General features: G+C 45.2%; 2 protein-coding genes across 4 annotated transcripts in view; one reads left to right on the plus strand and one right to left on the minus strand.

Annotated features, from left to right (window-relative positions):
- Nucleotides 1-3864: 3864 nt before the first annotated feature.
- Nucleotides 3865-5349, plus strand: insm1b (insulinoma-associated 1b; the record flags this gene model as incomplete). The annotated part of the gene is made up of 1 exon (XM_083997732.1): nt 3865-5349. One exon carries the CDS (start codon nt 3865-3867, stop codon nt 5347-5349), a length of 1485 nt encoding a protein of 494 aa, XP_083853858.1.
- Nucleotides 5350-8328: 2979 nt separating this feature from the next.
- ralgapa2 (Ral GTPase activating protein catalytic subunit alpha 2) overlaps nt 8329-19398 on the minus strand; it is a 90881-nt gene continuing 79811 nt past the window's right edge. For 2 of the 3 annotated variants that reach the window (XM_083998606.1, XM_083998605.1), the window contains exons 39-40: nt 17033-17154; nt 8329-11187 (exon numbers count right to left, since the gene is read on the minus strand). In XM_083998606.1, coding sequence (XP_083854732.1) covers nt 11030-11187; nt 17033-17154 — 280 coding nt within the window. In that variant the 3' untranslated portion in view covers nt 8329-11029. Of the gene's footprint in view, nt 11188-13396; nt 13439-17032; nt 17155-19398 lie in introns of all 3 variants that reach the window. The other variant, XM_083998607.1, reaches the window with a different exon arrangement.

Below are 19398 nucleotides of genomic sequence, written 5' to 3' on the forward strand. Positions count from 1 at the left end.
ACTTTTTTTTCTTCTTCTTTTTTTAACTTTTCTAAAACTCAGTTCACTTCAGGTCCAGGTCAAACATAAGTAGGCTACTTACTGAATGCACCTGTACCAACAGAAAAGTCCATGAAATGAAAAATGAATTAATTCATGGGAAAAATTAATATCTAAGTGCTTTTAGGGCTCAACAGCTGAACCTTTAATGAACTTCCTGTTAGCCAATTTAACTTTTTAAAAAATGTCTTACTCTTTAGAGCCCTTACTGTTTTTTTCCCTCTAAAACCACAAGTTATAACAGAAACTCTTGTGTCTAGTGTCTGATAAAGTTGCGCTTCTACCTACAGAGAAACGTTTCTTCCTTTTGGAAAGGTCAAGAAATTGAATCAAAAGAATATCCATGGCTTGTAAAAATGAGTTGACAAAGAGCAACAGGACTTCAAGTGAGTTGTTGTACAAAACCAAACAGAATGTATTATGTAAATGTTGTAGGCTATCTGTATATATACATACTTAACTCCAGAAAATACACAAAAAAATGTGACCAGCAAATGCCCAATTAATTTAGACGTGAGACAGGCTAACAAACCGGTAGATCAATTAAGAACATAGAAGAGAATTGAACGCTGATTAGAATTGCTTCCCTGTGTTGTAACAGTTTGAATGTGTTTCGCAGGAGTCCATTCACAACTGCATTTAAAAACCAATTATTTGAACACCAATTCATCAAACTCTGGCACTGTTGTTCTACTGTGTCATTGTTCTCTTGTTGGTGCCTGCCTGCTCTCAGTCTCAGGGACAAAAGCTGAAGTCGAAGCTATGCCGTGTCCACAGCCGGCCTGACTAAATCTGGGTCTCACACTGGCTCTCTCCATGGTGCTGAAAGAGCCCTCTATCACATTACAACCAGCTAGAATAGGACCTCAGCTAATCAATTACTATAACTGATTGACAATCCATTGAAAGTGGTCATGTAGTGAGCACCAATTACAGTGGTGTCCTATTCTACTTTTAAATTGGCTCAGGTTTGGCACAGCACACGGAGCCAATCATTCATGTGAGAGGTACAGGAGGTTTCTATACATGTACGGTGAGAAGAAGGTGTAATGAAATAAGCTTAAAGCTCCGTCAGTAACCATGGTTAATGATTGACAGGAACAGCACTGTGAGATTCATGTAAAGGTGTCTGGGTGCAATGATGCAGGAAAACTTTCTGTGTGTCCTCACCATTAATCCTTCATCCTGTAGGTGGTGCAATGAAGTAAGATCTGGGCTGTGAGGCTCTGAGGCCACAAACTCAGAAATGTTTTACACCACCTAAAACATCTAAAACCTCTATACATTATACAATTTACTAATAAACCATCAGTTTAAAGTATTATTTAAAAGTGGTTAATTACTACAATGTGGACACACAGACCCACTGTAAATATAATTTGACATCACTTCATTGTATAAAATATAACTTATTCTCATAATTTCAACTTTGTTTTCTTTATGAGTTGTACTTAAGCAGCACAGTCTTGTGATCAAACAAATGAGAAGAACATTTTAAATCATATAGGCCTATGTGATAAGGTTTTGGAGGATGTTAGTTGAGCCTGCATTAAAGCAGCAGCAGCTGTATGCTAATTAGGCGCCTATGCTTCCCGTCGGCGCAGGGCAGCACGCGCCACTGAGCAAACACGCGCATGCGTCGGTGTGGCCAAGGCCAGCACATCGGCCCACGCGCCCCTCTGAAATGATCACGGGGGAAAGAGGAACTCGTTAAAATGCCATCAAAGCTTGTACTCGCAACAAACCACGACTAATAGATGCGAGGCAGAGGCTGAAAGAACAACAAGTAACAGAGCGCAGGAGGTAAACACGGTGCAGTCAGAGGTCAGGCTGCGTTTATATAGACCTGATCTAGTTTCACCTGTCGGGTTAGGCTGGAAAACAAAGCACGAAAAACATAATGCTGCGATTAAGAGGAGATAAAACTGAACAGAAACATTCACTTCAGAGAGAAGGACTTAAACTTAACTGAAGTAAAGTAATAAGTTAAACAATAGTTTGAACCCTTTTAACCACAATCTAAAACTTTATTTTCTGAGTTAAAACTAGTTTTTTTTATAAGTTGAAATAAATGCGTCATTTAACCCTCTGCAGCCAAAATAACGGTGTGTTTTTTGAGGCAGGTGAGAAGGCACCGGGACACAGAGGCCTAATGAAAGGAGGGCGCAGGCCTGCGGCTCAGCTCCGATTGTGTAATTATTTGACTTGGTCATACTGCAGCTTTATGCAAATGAGGGGAACAATGTACGACGATGGAGATTAATTCCTCCCTGGTCTGCGGACTGAAAGGAAAAGAATGCGCTCTCTGCCAAGTGGCGCACTGCAGCCTACATTTAGCCTTTACAACGAAAAAAAAGCAGACAAATACACAATGTGTGAAGTATGCATAGAAACCATAGGGGAGCTGGTACAGAAGGAAAAGTTGTCTTTGTTCGGCAGACAAGAGGCTGCAGAGCTGCAGGAGGGCTCTGACACTCCGTTTTGTTTGAAGAATTTATTAAGATGCACCAAATCACAAAAAACTCTTTATTTGTTTAACAGTTTGATCCAGCTCAGTGCAGACAGTAAATCCTGAAGCATGTGCTGTATTTTATTCAGTTTAAACCCACATTCAACAATCAATGTCCTGAAAGCAGCTTCCACATATTTGTACAAACAGGGGTCCCAGGCTGTAACCAGCATCAACAGCAGCGGCTTTTAGAGGTTTGTGCAGCATTTTGCAACACCAGCCTCGGATGCGGCCTTCTTTGTCTGGAGCACTGATTCCGCCCAGCACGCGCCTAGCTGTGGGCCAGATTGGCCGTGAGTCCCGTTTCACAGTTAAGAGGTCAATTTGCCTTTCAAACGAAAAAAAAAAAAAAAGACAGGGATATCCAAGCACGGGCAGACGTGGCCATTGTGCACAAAGACCAGAGGGCCTTCTTATTACTTATGTATGCAGCGAGATGTCTGATTTATATGTCGAGTTAAACTACCGAGACAGACACGTGCCCTAAAATAAAGAAACACTCCCTCTATGGTGTTTATTTAAGACATAATAAAACAAAGGTCTATAAAAACGGGGTTATATAGTTTGCTGTTAGACCTGGGTAATGTGCGTAAAGACCGTGCGTAAAAGAAGCTGGCGCACGGATAGAAAATTAAACAGCTGTGAGGCGCGCGGAGGTAAAACGGTGTGGAGAGAAGATGTGGTTTTCCAGTCAGCTCCGCGAGGTGAGGGCGTCTCTTTAAACAACATCATAGCTGAAAATGAAGCAAACCGAGCTGGTTTGTATTTAACCATGCCTGTCTCATCCCCGTCTTAATTCTAAATTGTGATGGTTGTGGCAGTGATGGACATTTCCTTTTGGCAGCTCTGGGGCCCCCAGAGGAGAGCCACAAAGCCGTGGCACGTGTGCATTTGTATAGGGGCCCATCAGACCGTAAAAAGAGGAGGGTCCCGGCGTGTGCCTCTGTCGGGGAGGGGCTGAGCGCACACATTAATGTAATAAACCGCCAGTACATCTGCTAAGCTATCTGCACATCCTCCAACGAAATCCACCAAACCCAGGCTCTGAGCCCTCCCACAATCAAATCCACTGGGGTCTAGGTTTCCTCCGATTGGTCGGGGATGCTGCAACAGGGGGGGCGAGAACAATAGCATCATTCCGGCATAAAAAGAGTGGAGCTATGCCTTGGAGACGAAAACATTTCAGCAACAGAAGGATCAATATACTGGGGAGATAAAGTCCCACAAGCTTCTAGTGTTGCCATATTTCTAACAAACCTGGATACTCAAGACTTCACCCACCTTCCCGAAGTGCCTTTCCGCTGTCACTCGCCAAGATGCCCAAAGGATTCCTGGTAAAACGAAACAAGAAATCTGCACATGTTTCCTACCGGACTCGGTCAGACGAAGATGACCTCCTGGAGCTACCCACCTCAGCTGCCTTGCCGACTTACAGGGACCCCTCCCCGCCGATGTCGGTGGCGTCCAGTCCGGACCGCGCCGCAGCATCGCCGGATTTCACAGCAGCTGACGCGCCGGTACCAAGACTGGAAAAGCCGGCACAGTTCGGCAACCCAGAGGCGGTGTGCCAAGCCCTCTACAGCCCCACCCGGCCCATCAGCAAGGAGCACGACAGGGGATATTTTGAGCGAAGTTTCAATCTAGGCTCGCCTATTTCTGCCGAGTCATTCCCGACACCTGCCTCCCTCTCCGGCCTGGACCATCTCCTGTACGCCCCGGTCGACCTGAAAATCGGTACCAGCAACAGCAGCCGCAGCGGCACCACCAGCAGCCTCCCGGCACCGAGCAACCGGGTCGGCACCAAGAGACCTGCAGCTGACGGCACAGAGCGCAAATCTAAACCCGCCTCCAAAAAACCCAAAGCCATTAGAAAACTCAACTTTGAAGACGAGATGACGACTTCTCCCGTGCTCGGTCTAAAAATCAAAGAGGGGCCGGTGGAGATGAAGCCGAGGGCGCAGTCCGCCGGGGGGAACAAGCCTTTGGGGGAGTTTGTGTGTCAGCTGTGCAAGGAGGCGTACGCGGATCCCTTCTCTCTGGCTCAGCACAAGTGCTCCCGCATTGTCAGAGTCGAGTACCGGTGTCCCGAGTGCGACAAGATGTTCAGCTGCCCGGCCAACCTCGCCTCTCACCGCCGCTGGCACAAACCCCGGACCACCGGCGCACCTGCGATGCCACCCGCACAGGGCATCAAACCTGAAATGGCCAAAATGCCACCGCTAGGTGTCAAGTCTGTCTCCGAGGAAGCCAAAGACATGAGTGACAGAGACACCCCGAGTCCAGGTCTGTCCGAGTCGGGCTCTGAAGATGGCTCATACGACTGCCAGTACTGCGGGAAGAGGTTTAAGCGACAGGCATACCTAAGAAAACACATCATGGGACACCAGGCCTTGCAAAAGAAAGTGCTGGAGGAGCATGGGTTTCAAACCAGCGACCGCGCTGCAGAGCAGACACCGGTGCCATCCTCCTCCTCCTCCACTGCACCCCCCTCCTCCTCATCCTCCTCCTCCTCCTCCTCCTCGTCCTCCTCCTCGTCCTCAGAAGAAGCCTCAAACCAAAGCCCCCTCAATCTGAGCCCGGTGGACTGCCTGCTGTGCCCGGTGTGCGGGGAGAGTTTCACCAGCAGGGCCGGCCAGGAGCGACACCTGCGCCTCATGCACTCCTCCCAGATTTACCCGTGCAAATACTGCCCCGCCACTCTGTACAGCTCGCCGGGCCTCACCAGGCACATAAACAAGTGCCACCCCTCGGAGAACAGGCAGGTGATCCTGCTCCAAATGCCGGTGCGCCCCGCCTGCTAGAGACAACACTAAACTTGTGCCTTTGATGAAGGGTGGGGGAGATTTAAAGAGAAAAAAAAGGAGAAACAAAAGAGTGGCTTTGGGGTTAAAAAAAAAGAGTCCGTGATGCTCACTGCCATAACTTTAGGCCAATGAAAGGCAGGGCGGTTTGATGTTTCAGTGGTGTTTAATGAGGTGTCTTTTTCCATGCCAATCAGTGATTGTTGAATGCTTCTCTCTATATTTGAATTACATATAGGCCTATTTTGAGATTTTCTTTCTCAAATTAGTTTATCAAGAAAAAAAAAAGAATACAAAGCGTTAGTTTGACTGTTAAAGGGTATTTTTCTAGGACAGCACATGTGCTCAATGATAGCTTCTAGACCTAAGAAATGTCTTCAAATTCTCAGAAATCCTCTGCCCATCAAAGCCTTTTGACTTCACCGACCTGTGATTGCTCCATCACTGTAGCTTTACGCTAGGTAGTGAGTGACTGAACTTGTCAACTTTGTCCTGGTGGAGGAGAAAAAAAAGAGTGACTGAAGCATTCCCTGTTTAGTAGAACCACAAATGCCTTTAGTATACAAATAAGCCTAGTCCGACATAGCCTACATACACATCCAAATCCCGCTGTATAACTGCCTTAAAAAAAGAAGAAAAAGTCAACTTTTAGATTGTTTTAATTTTGAATGCTGGCACATATTTTATAATTATTATTATTATTGAAGATTGTTGCAATATTTTTCATCATATGTTTATTTATTTATTTATTCTAATTATTTTATGTAACTTATTGTTGTGTTTGTTGTGGTTTCTTTTTTCCCCTGTGAATCGTTCTGGAAGTTTACATGTCGTATAGCCAAAATGTTTTGTTGTTTTGTTTCTTTGGTCAGGTTCATGAGTTGTGATAACTGTCGTGGGTCGGGTTTTAATCTTCAATCTCCACAGCTCTTGTAAAAAAAGAAAAGAAAAAAACGTAAAGCTCTTACCTTAGATGCAATCTTTTTTAAGGACAAGTTATTTTTCTTAAATGTTGGCTTTTATAGCGCTTTGATTGTATGTGTATATCGTTGTTGTCTATCGAAATAAAAAAAATATTTTCAAAAGGACACATGTGGTCTCCTGTTCACTTTTTTTTCCAGACGGAGTGAGAAGCAGCACGTGATAGCCTACTAATGAACTTTTATTTCTTAATGAAAAATCATGATATTCCTGGAGGGAGTTTTTTAAGACTGAGATGGATGAGTTCACTGACTTTAATTTAATTCAACAGCTAATAAGCTTGTTGATCACAGTTTTGTTTGTCCCTTGTGTTTTGTTGTAATTTTCTGTGAGGGACTAAACGGCTGATAGTGAATTATTCCAAAGGCTTCTTATAAAATAGACTTCACATTATCATACGAGTAGGAATGATTTACATGGAAATTTTAATATTTCATAAAGGCCTTTAATTTTGAAGGTTTTTTTAAGAACCCAAATTGAAACCATTATCCTGCGCGTAATCCTTAAAAATCAATTTAAATGATCCTTACATATTAAATTACCTTTATATGCCACACTCATATAATAACCCTACTATTTTTTGTACGGAAGCATATTTTTTATTTATTTAAAAACGATACGATATTACACCACACCAAGACTTTCTAACTTTCAAAGATCAGTTGCAGTTTTGATCCAGATCAACTAAAGCTGGTTCCCAAACTGTGGTCCGCGGGTTCCTGAGGTCACCTAACAAGTTTAAGTCAAGAAGCTGTAACTTGTCATTTCTCCCCCACACCGGCTCACACCCCGAACCTATTTAGTGTTGTTCAACAGGATAAAGAAAAAAACAACAACCTTACACGTCCCCTCGGCCAAACCTTTTGCCTTCGATTCTCCCCGTTCATTAGACTTATTCGCAGTAAATCACCGCTGCAGTGGCTCAATAGACGCCGTTTCCCTGCCACTGAGAAGCACTTAGGGCCTAATCATAAATTCCCTCCTTAATACCATGTCAGGACACGACAGGAGGACAAAGAGGTGGCGGATCAGAGCTCACCTCTGGAGCAGTAAAACATCTGTCTGCTTTGGAGGACTCATGCAGCTCGATTTTTGTAAAGCTCCCGCTGATTTAGGGCACGTCAGGGCTCAGCTGGCTCCATATCTGACCTCCACAACCTGAAAAACATGCGCAGCTTCCAACTGTGAACACATAAGCTACTGTCCACACAGGCCTTATCAGTGGAAACTTCATTTCAAGTCTTGTTAGGCTGTATATAAATCACCTGTCACTGGCTTTAACTCCACGGTGTTTTCTTCCTGCTGCTGCTGAGTGGCCTCTTCTCTCTGACACTCTGCTCCTGTCCAAGGTCAAGAACAATAACAAACTTTTTAAATAAATGAGTGTCACTCCCCCTCAAGGCATCAGTGACAATACATCAAGATATAGAGTTTTTTTTTTTTTGAAGTGTGAACATCAGTGTGACATGAAATAATACAATCTGGTAATAATGATGGGACAGCCAGCTCCTGCCTGTTCTGCTGCTGCTCAGAGGCAGTGATTGAGGCAAAGAGCCCTGAGCTGGATGAAAATGAGCTAACATTAGGCTTCTTTCTCACCCTTTTTCACATACACACACACACAGTTTTAGGGCTCCAATTACAGTCAAGTGCTTTTCTTGCGTCTTTATGTGGCTCAGCCGAGGCAGGGCACCCGTAGGTGCTGCAACCACTGCACCTGTACCTCCTGGTGAGGATCCATTATGCTGCTCTGCCCTGAGCAGAGCAGAGCAGCAGGGGAGACAGATGGGAGGAGGGTCAGGTTACCCCTGCTGCTGCTGCTAACACGGCCAGGCCACGGTCAGAAAGCCCATGGTAACAGCACACACACACACCCACACACGCACAGAAAAAACCCACACCCACCATCCACACAAAAATCTGAGGTTGCAAAATTAAAATGTTGCTGTTAGGAAAGAAACAACGGACAATGTTTCAGTAGAATTTCAAATTGATTTAATGAAATGTTTCAATTTTCACATTTCTAATAAAGATAGCAGGTCGTTAAAAACTGTTTGATATGTTGACAAGTAATGATGAAATCTTCAAGCTTTTTTTCCTCTTTCTCTTATACAAAGATTATATTACAGGCATTAATATATTTATATTCAGAGGACGCTGTGGTCCTCAAATTTGACACAATGTACAAGGATTTCTAAAACGAGAAGAAAAGAAAACAACATACTAGGACTAACACTAGCTCGTTTTCTTCACGTATATAAGACACACAATCCTTATCTTGGTCCAAACTAACATCAAAAGGGGTGGGGGCTGAGACCCCCCTCCCCTCCCCTCCTCCTCCTCCTCCTCTCAACAGACATCATCTATATCCTACAATCTTTAGATCAGCATCCTGGGTGGTTCCTTCAAGTGGCTTTGGGGGGAAATAAAAACCAGAGATGTGATCCAGGCCTATATATCTATACATTCTTCAAAAAAAAGAAAGAAAAGAAAACACAAGAAGCACAAAACTGGATCCAACTCTCAGCACCTCCACCCTCCTGCTGTTTGGATTCTCTGTCTTCTGCTCAGAGACAAACAAAAGGAGGCGAGATGAGAGAGCTGGAGGAAGATGACGGGTGAGCGTGGGGAAAGTAAGGCATAGTAGTGCAACAGATGGGGATAGTGTTGCAGCTTGGGTGGAGCCCTCAGAGGGTGTGAGTGTATAATGTGTGTGTGTGTGTGTGGGGAACACCTGGCTACCATGACAACGTGAGCAGGGCAGGTTGGAGGCCTAGTTGTTGTTGCTAGGAGGGCTGTTAAGAGTTCAGCTCCGGCATGCCAACTAAACCCAGCCCCTCACCCCCCTCCTGTGGCCCAAGGAGGCAACATGTAGAGGGAGGGTGTGTGTGTGTGGGTGTGTGTGTGTGTGGGTGGGGGGGGTGATGGGAAAGAGGAGGGGGCTGGTGCCACTTGATTCCATTCAGGGGGTAAAGACGGAGCAGCGTGCCACCTGTAATAAAGACTAAAAGAAGAGAGGCCCAGCGTCTCCAAATCCATCAGCTGTTGTTGTGGGAAGCACAAGACGCTGACCTTTAGAGACGCAGCCGAGGAAAACTCTTTTGTTTTTTAGACGCTAACGAGGAGACGTGGTGCAGGGCGGCCATGGTTTGTCTCACATGATGAAGACAAGGAACTGAAATCTGATTATTGGCAGCAGAGGTGGTGTGGGACAGCATCTTTAGAGGACAGACATTACACAGGCACTGTGAGAAGCTCCCTCAGAAAAACATACACACGAACACACAAACACGCACACACGCACACTCACACACACACACACACACACACACAAATGTACGCGCACCAGTGCATGGAGTTAGGATTCACCTGAGGCTCTGGTGGTATTTTTCCTCTAAACAGCAACATGAATACATAAAAACAAGTCGACAGCAAAATAATTCATCAAATACTCCTCTCTCTATTTACATCTAGCAAACAGACACCAGCAAATAAATTTTAAAGCAATATACATCCAAGAACAAGGAGAAACATTCTAGTTAATCAATGACAGTGAGTGCAAAAACGTTGTTTGGGAACGTTGGAATGTCGATGTCTTAGCCTCGCCGGACAGGGGAAACTGATCGCAGAGGAAAGAGACAGGAGGAACTTATTGGATTACCGGACATGAGCCTATGTTAACGACGTCAGAAAACAATTACAAACGCAGTCTTTTCTCATTCCAGTGGAGTTGCATAAATCAAATCATGACACAATCCATCAGAATTAATTTAAAAAGAAAAATTAGAGTGGTAAAAAAAACAAAAAGAAAAACAAAACAAATTTAAATTCAGCTCAAGTTCGAAAAGACGTCACTGATTGTCCACTCTGGGTTCAAAACAATTAAAAAAGCCTCTGGCTTCACGCTACAGGGACTCCTTGAGCAGGAAGTCTGTGTAGTACAAATCATTCTGGGGAGGTATTCCCCATGCATCAGTCTTTTCTCCTTCTCAGCCGCAGGAGGACGGTCCACCAGCGTGATCCAAACTGATGCTACCGAGCAGGACAAGAACATCACCCCGTCACTAGCTGAAGTGGTATCTTTGACACAGAAAAAGGTTGTGGCAAGTGCAAAAAAGAGGTAAAAAGGCAGACACGTTCATAAATGGATACCAATGTCTTGTGCAGTTTTAGCATGATGCCATTTACAGCTGTGTCATTCAGTGCTAAGTGAGATACAGAACCAGGGTAAAGCAGTCTCCCATTCCCTTACTTTAGTAAGACCTTTGTTTCTCTAGTGCATTGAGGCTGCACTAGCAATGAGAATAAAAATGACACTCTTCTGTCACAAGTTGCTTTGAGACTTCTCAGTAAAGTCACGTCTTCCTATGTTGCTGATTCCTAAGCTGGACCAGGATGAACATAAATAGCTTAGTCTCATATCCATCTTGATTAATGCAGTCAAACACCACAACAAACGGAAATGTATCAGTGAAATCAACAATTGCCACTTAAATAAAAAAAAATGCAGTATGCTCCAGTTACATCTTTAGATGAGACAAAATAAAACAAAGAAAAAACATTTCACGCAAGAAAAAAAAAAAAAAGGACAGAAAAAAGAACTCTTGCAGTCACGGCTTTATGAGTGAGGTTCTTCTATTAAAGGTATTAAAGGCTGCACTCTGAGGGGGCGGGGGCTGGGCTGGGCCGGGGGAAGAGCTCAGGTGGAGGATTTGCTTATAGCGCTGGCTGATCGGCGGAGTTTTCCGGAAACTCGGTTCTTTGTGGCACGGGGCATGGTGGGAGAGACCTGGTCCACAGAGTCTGTGGGTCCTGCTGGAGCGCTGGCTTCGGTGCTCGTGCTGCCGGTGAAGGAACCTGGGAGAGAGATGGAGGGAGAGTTTGTGGATAGGGAAAAAAAAGAGGAAGAAAAAAAAAGAGAGACAACAACGGAGAGAGACAGAGCTGGTTAGACGTAGGCAGCGGTTCACTGGGCTTTGTGTGATTGCTGTATATCCCAGCATGCTTTGTCATGCATCTGGCTGCTTCCCAAATCAAGAACAATCCAGTTCATTGGATTTTCACCAACATTCACAAACTTACGGCGCAAGCTGTGAAAAAACAAGAGTTAAGATTTGAGTTTATTTCACCCTTAAAAGTAAAGATTTGAGAAAGCAATAAAGGATCTCAGAAATCACATGCCTTTTTCACATGCTTGTTAAAGGAAAAGCTTTCTTCCCAAATACAGCACTTCCAGATGCTTATGATATAAAAAAATGAGAGGTAACCTTTGTAGCTATGGGTAAAAAAAAAAAAAAGTATTCAGTTCGCAGTGTGACAACAGAATGCTTTGAATGAAAATAAAATTACACATTATGCTCTTGTTGTGAACACGTAGAGCCTTCCCACTGTCAAACATTGTCCTTTTTCAAAAAAAACTTCACATCCATGATTACGGGATGGCAAAAAGCAATAAGCTGGGAGGTGGGCATGAAATGCTGGTGACGACAATCAAGTATTGTGAACGCCGCCCTGTCTTTCTCAGTGTGCCCCTAACCAAACGCAGCCCCCTTCATCCGCCACACACACACACACACACACACACATTCACACACCCTCGCCCTCCACCCTGCGTCTGCCCCATGCCTCGAGTTTAAACAACTTTTCTGCTTTGTCGAGATGGCATCTGGTTGCCTATTTTCTTTCCTATCCTTTTATTTCCTGCCATTTTTCTGAGGCATCTCAAGTTGCAGCGGCTAAAAGGAATGGCAGATGGCTGGAGTAACAGACACTCAGCAGCACAGTGGACACCAGCAGCATCCAGGGCCGCGGCTCACTGGGAGAGGAGGGCTGGGCTACGGATGAAACACTGGGTGTGTGTTTTGTGAGGGGCTAGAGAGAAAGAGAGAAAGAGAAAAAGGAGAGAGAGAGAGAGAGAAGGGGGGCGTGGGGGTCCGGACATGAATTCTCAAATCTGCATATGAATATAAAAAAGAAAAAAAGGGACGGGCTTGGCTAAAAATGTGGGCTGGCCTCACGGGCAGAACGAATCCTGCATTCCCGTATTCTTCTACTCATTCCTACAGTAAACACTTTGTCTTCTAAACTAAACTCCAACTGTGTCGGCTGTAAAGACACACCGTCGACAGGAGGAAGCCATCCACCTATTAACGCCAATATACAACAGACAATATTGTGGTGTAGTTCACCACCCACTCAACAGACTTCCCTTTTCGTTTAGGAGCCATTAAAACATGCTGCACTAAACAGTCATCACTCCCACTGTGGCACTTAATGACTGCGGTTGCATCAGTTTCTAAATGATGTTTCTTCTTTGTATGGCCTTATGTAAGAATTAATTCTCACGGTAAGTTACGCAGTGAAAAAATAACCCAGATCCAGAAGAGGCTAATGTGTCATCATTATCGTCATTACAACCCAGCATTTCCGCTCCCTGCTCGGCCCAAACTGTCTTACACTGAGGTTAATTTCAGATGGATAGAAGAACGGAGAGACAGAGAGAAGGAGAGGGGGAAAAAAAACACCAGAGTTTAAATGGCCCAGCAATCCCATTGGTTCCCTGTGCAGCAGTTCAAACAAGGCTTTGGATGACAAAGACGTCTTCCAGTGCGGCAGGTGTTAGTCTCAGAGTCTGCCCCAGGCAAACAGGCACACTCCAACAGGAGGAAATAGGGGGGGTGGAGGGATTGAGAGGGGAGGAGGGGGAGAAAGAAAAGAGAAAAGTGTTTGCTGGGAGAGGAGATAAAGGCGGGCCACATGCAGAAGCGAGGGCCAGAAGTGTAGCCGTATTGTTCATGCTGCTACTTAGTCAGGTGCTAATTGTCCCCACTGTGCATCTCTCTCAATTACCAGCCTGGCCTAACCAGTGGGACACCCCCAAATAAACAGCCTGGGTTCTCTGTCCCCTTCCCTTTGTCAGATCACGTTGTACATAAAGCTTGGTTAGTACTGAATGAAAAAAAGAGGTGTGTGTGTGGGGGGAAAAAAACAGCCAGGATGAGTGAACGAGCGAAGGGCAGGTAGGCCGCTGGACGGAGACAAGCTTCCGGTCTGACTCGGGGCTTACCTTCACCATTAACAGTATTTGGACCTTTAAGATATTTTTAATCTAAAAAGGGAAAAAACACAGAGTAGAGCATCATGTGAGAGAGCAGTGGACACACACCATTACCACATTGCAGTACGACACAACACAACGCCGCCGAAACGTCAGCATGCGGAGGCGGGCGTGGTGTGGTGGCGTGGTTAGTTTTTCACTGGAAGGTTTAAAAAGTTTAAACAAGGTTAACTGAGTTGGGTGATGAGGTAATCAACAAGTGTTTATGAAGACGCCCTGGAAGGCCATGGTGTCAGGTGGTACCCGCTTGAATCTGTCCCGATTCACAGATTTCAATTCAAGTCAAGTCCACAGCACAGATTACGGGCAGTTCACATGGCAACAACAGGCTGAGAAAACAGTTAGCAGCAATGTTACAAGTAGAGAGGGTTAGGGGTGAGAGGAGAAGATGCCGGGGTCATGAGAGCTTTTAAGTTGTTTTATCCAGTAAACACAAGTGGCTTTCTCGTGTGCAGTTATTGATTTGAAAGAGAGAGAGAGAGAAAAAAAAAAGAGTGAACACTGACAAAAACACTAAAAAACTGAGCAAAGCGGTGCAAGGTATCACACAGTGAGGGCAGAACACTGAGGATGGAGGTTTGGGTCCATGTGACGGGCTCATGCAGTAGGCTGTTGGTGCTCGACTGAGGTTGCAGGGTGAGGGTGAGGTTGCATTCAGGAACATGGAGGATGAGGCTGCGGAGGATTGTGACGAGCCAGAGATGACTGACACAGGAGGGGGGGGGGGGTCAGAGGTTAAATGTCTTACAGCAAACACCGGAGAAACAGCTGCTCAGCGATTAGCATGCGGGACCTATGTTTGATTTCGAGACCTGCTTTGCTTTTATGAGGGCTAAATCTAATGCAACCCCCAGTTATTTGGCGAGGGAGGGGTTCACAAAGACCAAAATGAACGAACGAATGGATGTTGATGGGCTGTGGCTGGGCGTCATGCCTAGAGTGGAGGAAGCAGGCAGAGTCTTACAGTCCAGTTTGGCCCAGGGGTACTCCATGTCCCAAACCATCCCCGGCCAACGCCTGCACGCTGTCATGGAGCATGGATGACATGTTAGTGGCAGCAATGGAAGCCAGAGCAGGATGGACAGACAAGGCAGATGGATGGGTGAATTCACATAGAACCCTACACACAATCACTCACAGTCACGCTGAGAGAGGGAAAAAAAAAGAAAAAGAAAAAAAAAAAGCATGGGAGGGCAGCAGCGCGTCTGAGAAGAGTGAGAACAGGAAGCAGTGTCAGCCGGCCATCACTGCAACACTGAAGCTGTATGCTTGATGGGACACAGAGGACAGAACATGGTGATGAGGCTTTAATCAGATGCATTATGGATACTACAAGCATTAAACATGTCACCTCCATGGTTTTCAAATAAAAGCAAAAATGTGTTGGCTGCAATTTAAAAATGTATAAAAACTAATGAAAACACATTCAAACAGCTGTAGAGACTGAGCAAAGTTGCTATAGATGCAACATTTAATCAACCGGTTATAATCAATTCATTGATTTCAATTCATTGATTAACAGCTTTTAGTCATACATGGAGCACCCATGTCTTTTTTTAGATTTACCTTATAATTTTCAATTAGGTTTATCTGAATAAAAAAAACTATATCACAGACTTACAGGTCACAGTATGGGTTTTGTTTGTCCAAGCACCTAAATAACAATGAAGTAGGAGAATATTCACATGTTAACAGTGAAATATTCAAACACAAGATGCTACATATCCAAGGCTGCAACATACCAAATATAGTCGTTTTCTTGTGTTTCTTGTGTTTATATATTAAATCTGGCATTCTACTGGAATTTAAACCCAACTGTGTGGGTTGGAACAACTGTCTACTATTTACAAAGGAGGACCACTGAACTGTCTGTCTTTAAGTCATTCTCACATTCCCTAGGTGCATTGTTCCTCTTGTTCATACTGTGAATACTGGCCACAAATAAGAATTTTGTTCTCTAGAAAGCCTCATATCGGCTTTTTACATAGATCTGTGAATTCTGAAGCTACTTTGTGAGGAGATCTCATTCCAGCTAGAGTTGGTTTCTAGTAGCTACATAAAAAAACACAAAAACTGCGCCACAACATTGTCGGAGGCAAGTGAATCCTGGATAAAATATGAGCGGACACATACATACATACACACACACACAGCCTCACGTTAATCTATTAATCTATTTTCATGCACAGATTCCCGGAGAAATACAAATTACCATTCAGAACGAGTTTCCGCAGCAGTGAGGGTGACACAACAGCCTCGCAGACTTCATTATGTTACGGCCTCTCACATTAGCCACAGCGTTATGTCCCATACTGTGAAACATTATTTTCAAGCCTGGCTTGAAAACCTCTCTAACCTCTTCCTACCAAGCCACAAAGGAAGCCATGATTGGAACAGTCCACCACGCCAGCACCAACTGACATGGCGGACAAAGATTTGGGTGATTGCTACATTTTCTTCCTCTATATTTCTCTGTATCAGTATCCGTGTTTCCTCCTCAGTCGCTCTCTTAAAGCTGCTCTGGTCCTGTGGAGGACAGGAGGTGACTAAAAGGTCAGTCCGAGGACATTTTACACCTCTGCAGGAGACAAAGACGAACAGTATGGTAATGTGACTGTCCACCTCTTGCCAGCCTGAATATCGCACCTGCTGTCTGACAGTTTGAAATCCTACACACACACACAGAAATTCAGACACACATACACACCGTAAAAATATAACTACGCTTTAAAATGTCTACACAACATATAAGCTGTGACAGATCTGAAAATGACAAGACATTATGGTGTCGTATTGTGGAGTGCTTTCCTTGTCAAAACACAACGTGTGTCGGGATCCAATAGAGTGGAAAAGTGCAATCCTGTATTGATTTCAGTGCTGTTGCAGATCGATCAGAGCTGCTACAAGTAGGAAGAACAAGATAAGACACGTTTTCCATTCTATTCATCACAGACTGATAAGAGTGCTGTGCTGACATCCGTGAGCCGCTGTTTGCCGGGTGGATCTCTTAAGTGTTGGTGAATGAGCTCATGAAGTCGCATGCACACACATACGCGCGCGCACGCACACACGCACACACACACTCTGCAGCCACCGTTTAACAAGGCTGCTTATATTCACAGGAAAGGAAGAGCACAGAGAGATGCAGTTTGAAACAAGAAGAGATGAACAAAGTAGCGTGAGAGGGGCTTGAGGAAGTGGAGACAGCGAGCGGAGTGTTTGAAGTCAGTCGGATGGCGTGAAGAGCCCGGGCCCCGTCGTTTGATATTCATCAGTGAGCGTAGGCGTGGAAGAAGAGTGGAGAGAATGAGCAGGGTGGAGGAGGAGGTGAAGGGGGCACACAGGTGTGGAGGAGGAGGAGGAGGATGAGGCGGAGGAAGAGGAAGAGGAGGAGGAGGAGAGACTAATATGGAAAAAAAGAGGCAAGAAAAGAGATGACGAAGATGGGGGGAAAGAAGGCATGAGGGGAAAGGAGGGGAAAGGAGGCGAGGAAGTGATGAAGCGGTGGTGAGACAGAGAGACAGAAAGAGATGGAGTGGAAAGAACATAAAGGAGCAGAGAGGAGCAGCTTGGTTCATTTCTCACCTGTTCCACTCATCGGGTAGCCAGGAGAGGGGGAGAAGACCTGCGAGGCAAAGTCTTCAAAGGTCATGACCTCTCTGTGGTTCTGAACAATGGCCTCCAAGTAGAGCGCCCGCTCCTCATAGCTGGTTAGCAGTCGTTAAGTAACACAACATCATTGAGATAGTGAATACAGAAATAAAACAAGGCAATAAAACATGCAATTAAACAGTTCTCACAAAATAATCACATTTTTTAAAAACTGGTCAAACTTTCATTTGTGTATTGCACAGTTCATCAGTTTGGGACAAATCGTAGCAGTGGTTACAAATTGAATTTTCCACTGGTGCAGTGCAGATATACGCTGTAGTGCGAGCGAGGGCGAGCTGGGCAAGGTGGCTCCACCATCAGCCGCCCAGCCAGAAGCAGAGATGGAATAATCAGCCATGCCACACAGCCCCAAAATGAGAAAGCAGTCTCCAAAATAATCATAAAAAAAGAAAGAAAGAATACATCACCACTGGCGTGATGCTCCGAACCTCTCCTCTCCCTCTCTCTCTCATCCCTCTCTTCTCTCTAATAGAACCCCTGCTGCAGGCAGCATGTCTAGGACCACCCTCCCCGATGTGCTGCCTGCCACTTCTCCGTGCCATCAGGGGGAAAATTGGAGCCATTTGAAATTCAGAGTGACAAGCAGTGACTGGAGCCTGGGCAGCCAGCATGCAGGATGGATGGCCGGATTTGAAATGGGAAAGCTCGGATAAATAAATAAATAAAATAAAATAAGAAAAATAAATAAATAAAGCCTGCAAAATGGCTGCCGGGCGAGGGCTGGAAAACATTCTGATGGCCATTATCATATCATTATCATAGAGATATCGTGCTAAGTCTGTTGTGGAATGGAGGCAAGTGCTGGATAAAATATGGTGTGGGGAACTATTGGAGCAAAAAGGTCTATGTGATGGCATAATGGCAGTGAGCGCTCTGAGTGTGTGCATGTTTGACAATGAGGCTGATTATTCGCATGGCTGTCTGATGTGGACATGTTTCCTTGATTGACGACACCTTACAAATTGCTCGACAAACACACGCACTCTCACTCTCCAACGCACACAAGTCTAGCCACTGAGTACTGATCCCCCCTCCCTCATCTCATTATGACTGCCAGGGTGGAGTGGCACTGGGTTGTTGCTGACGCCAAAGCTGGAGCAGGCTGAGCTGAGATAGGCTGGACAGGGCTGAGAGGCGCTGGTCTGGGTTAGATAGATAGGACGAGACAGTGACTGGGAAGTGGGCCTGATGTGGGCACATGCCGCCACAGCAGGGGCCAAGGCAGCCATGACCAATGGCTTTGAGGGGAACCGTGGCAAAGTGGGGGTGACGGGCACCTGAGCCGGGGCCACACCGGAGGGTGGGACGGCCAAGGTGCTCACAGGGACAGACAGAGATGGACAGAGGGCAGAATAAGATAAAGGAGAGGATAAAGGAGAGAATTAGCAGTAGGATGGGTTTGGAGAAAACAGCAGGTTGCTCTATGAAAGAAATAATACGATAAAAAGTCAAACAATGTTTATGTAACAGCAAAAACAAGACCGGCATCAAGACTTTAACGAGACTCATTTACAAGAAACATGTTCCTCAAACAGAAATACTTCTGTTCAGCATTTTTTTTTTTTGCATTTTGCTACAAAATGAAAATCTTCTATAAACACCTGAACCCTTCTGAACACCAATAAATCCATTAAAATAAAAGCTCATTCCCCACCAAGGAGGAATGCGGAGACAAGGAAATGTAAAGAATTACACAGACAAAAAGAGCTGTCAGCTAATACACTGACTGTACCTAATTCACCAGTTCTAACAGGGCCAACATCTCCATTGAAGACATGCAGAGCAGCAGGACTTTAAGCACGTCCCCATGCGCTCCAGATCTGCCATTGCCAGACATGCAACATCACTGTTTTCTGTCACTTGCTGGAAACAGTGTTGGACAAAGAGTGGCCATCCCAGGCTCTGCTGCCATGGTAACTTAGGTCACAGCTCTGTGTGGTGGGTCATTTCCAGGGTTTTATGGATGACAGACAGGGAGAGAGGATGTTTGTTAAAAGAACAAAATGTGCTCAGGTACGTGATGAGCGGAAGACAAAGTATAGGAGGGGAAAGGGTCTCGATGAAAAGAAATGAGACAAGTTAGATGAAGGCCGATAAACGAAAGACAAGGGAGGTTAGAGAGAGAGAGAAAAAGAGAACCTCAGCACAGCGTGGGTCAACAGAGCCATATGGCTGTCCATTATCAGAGATGCAGATGACTGGAGGCCTGTTATTGAGATTCCTAAAGCAAATATTGACTCCAGCTGGAGCAGACGCTCTCTCTGACTCTGACACACGCC

The sequence above is a fragment of the Trachurus trachurus genome (genome assembly GCF_905171665.1).
Source record: "Trachurus trachurus genome assembly, chromosome: 22".
Classification (NCBI taxonomy): domain Eukaryota; kingdom Metazoa; phylum Chordata; class Actinopteri; order Carangiformes; family Carangidae; genus Trachurus; species Trachurus trachurus.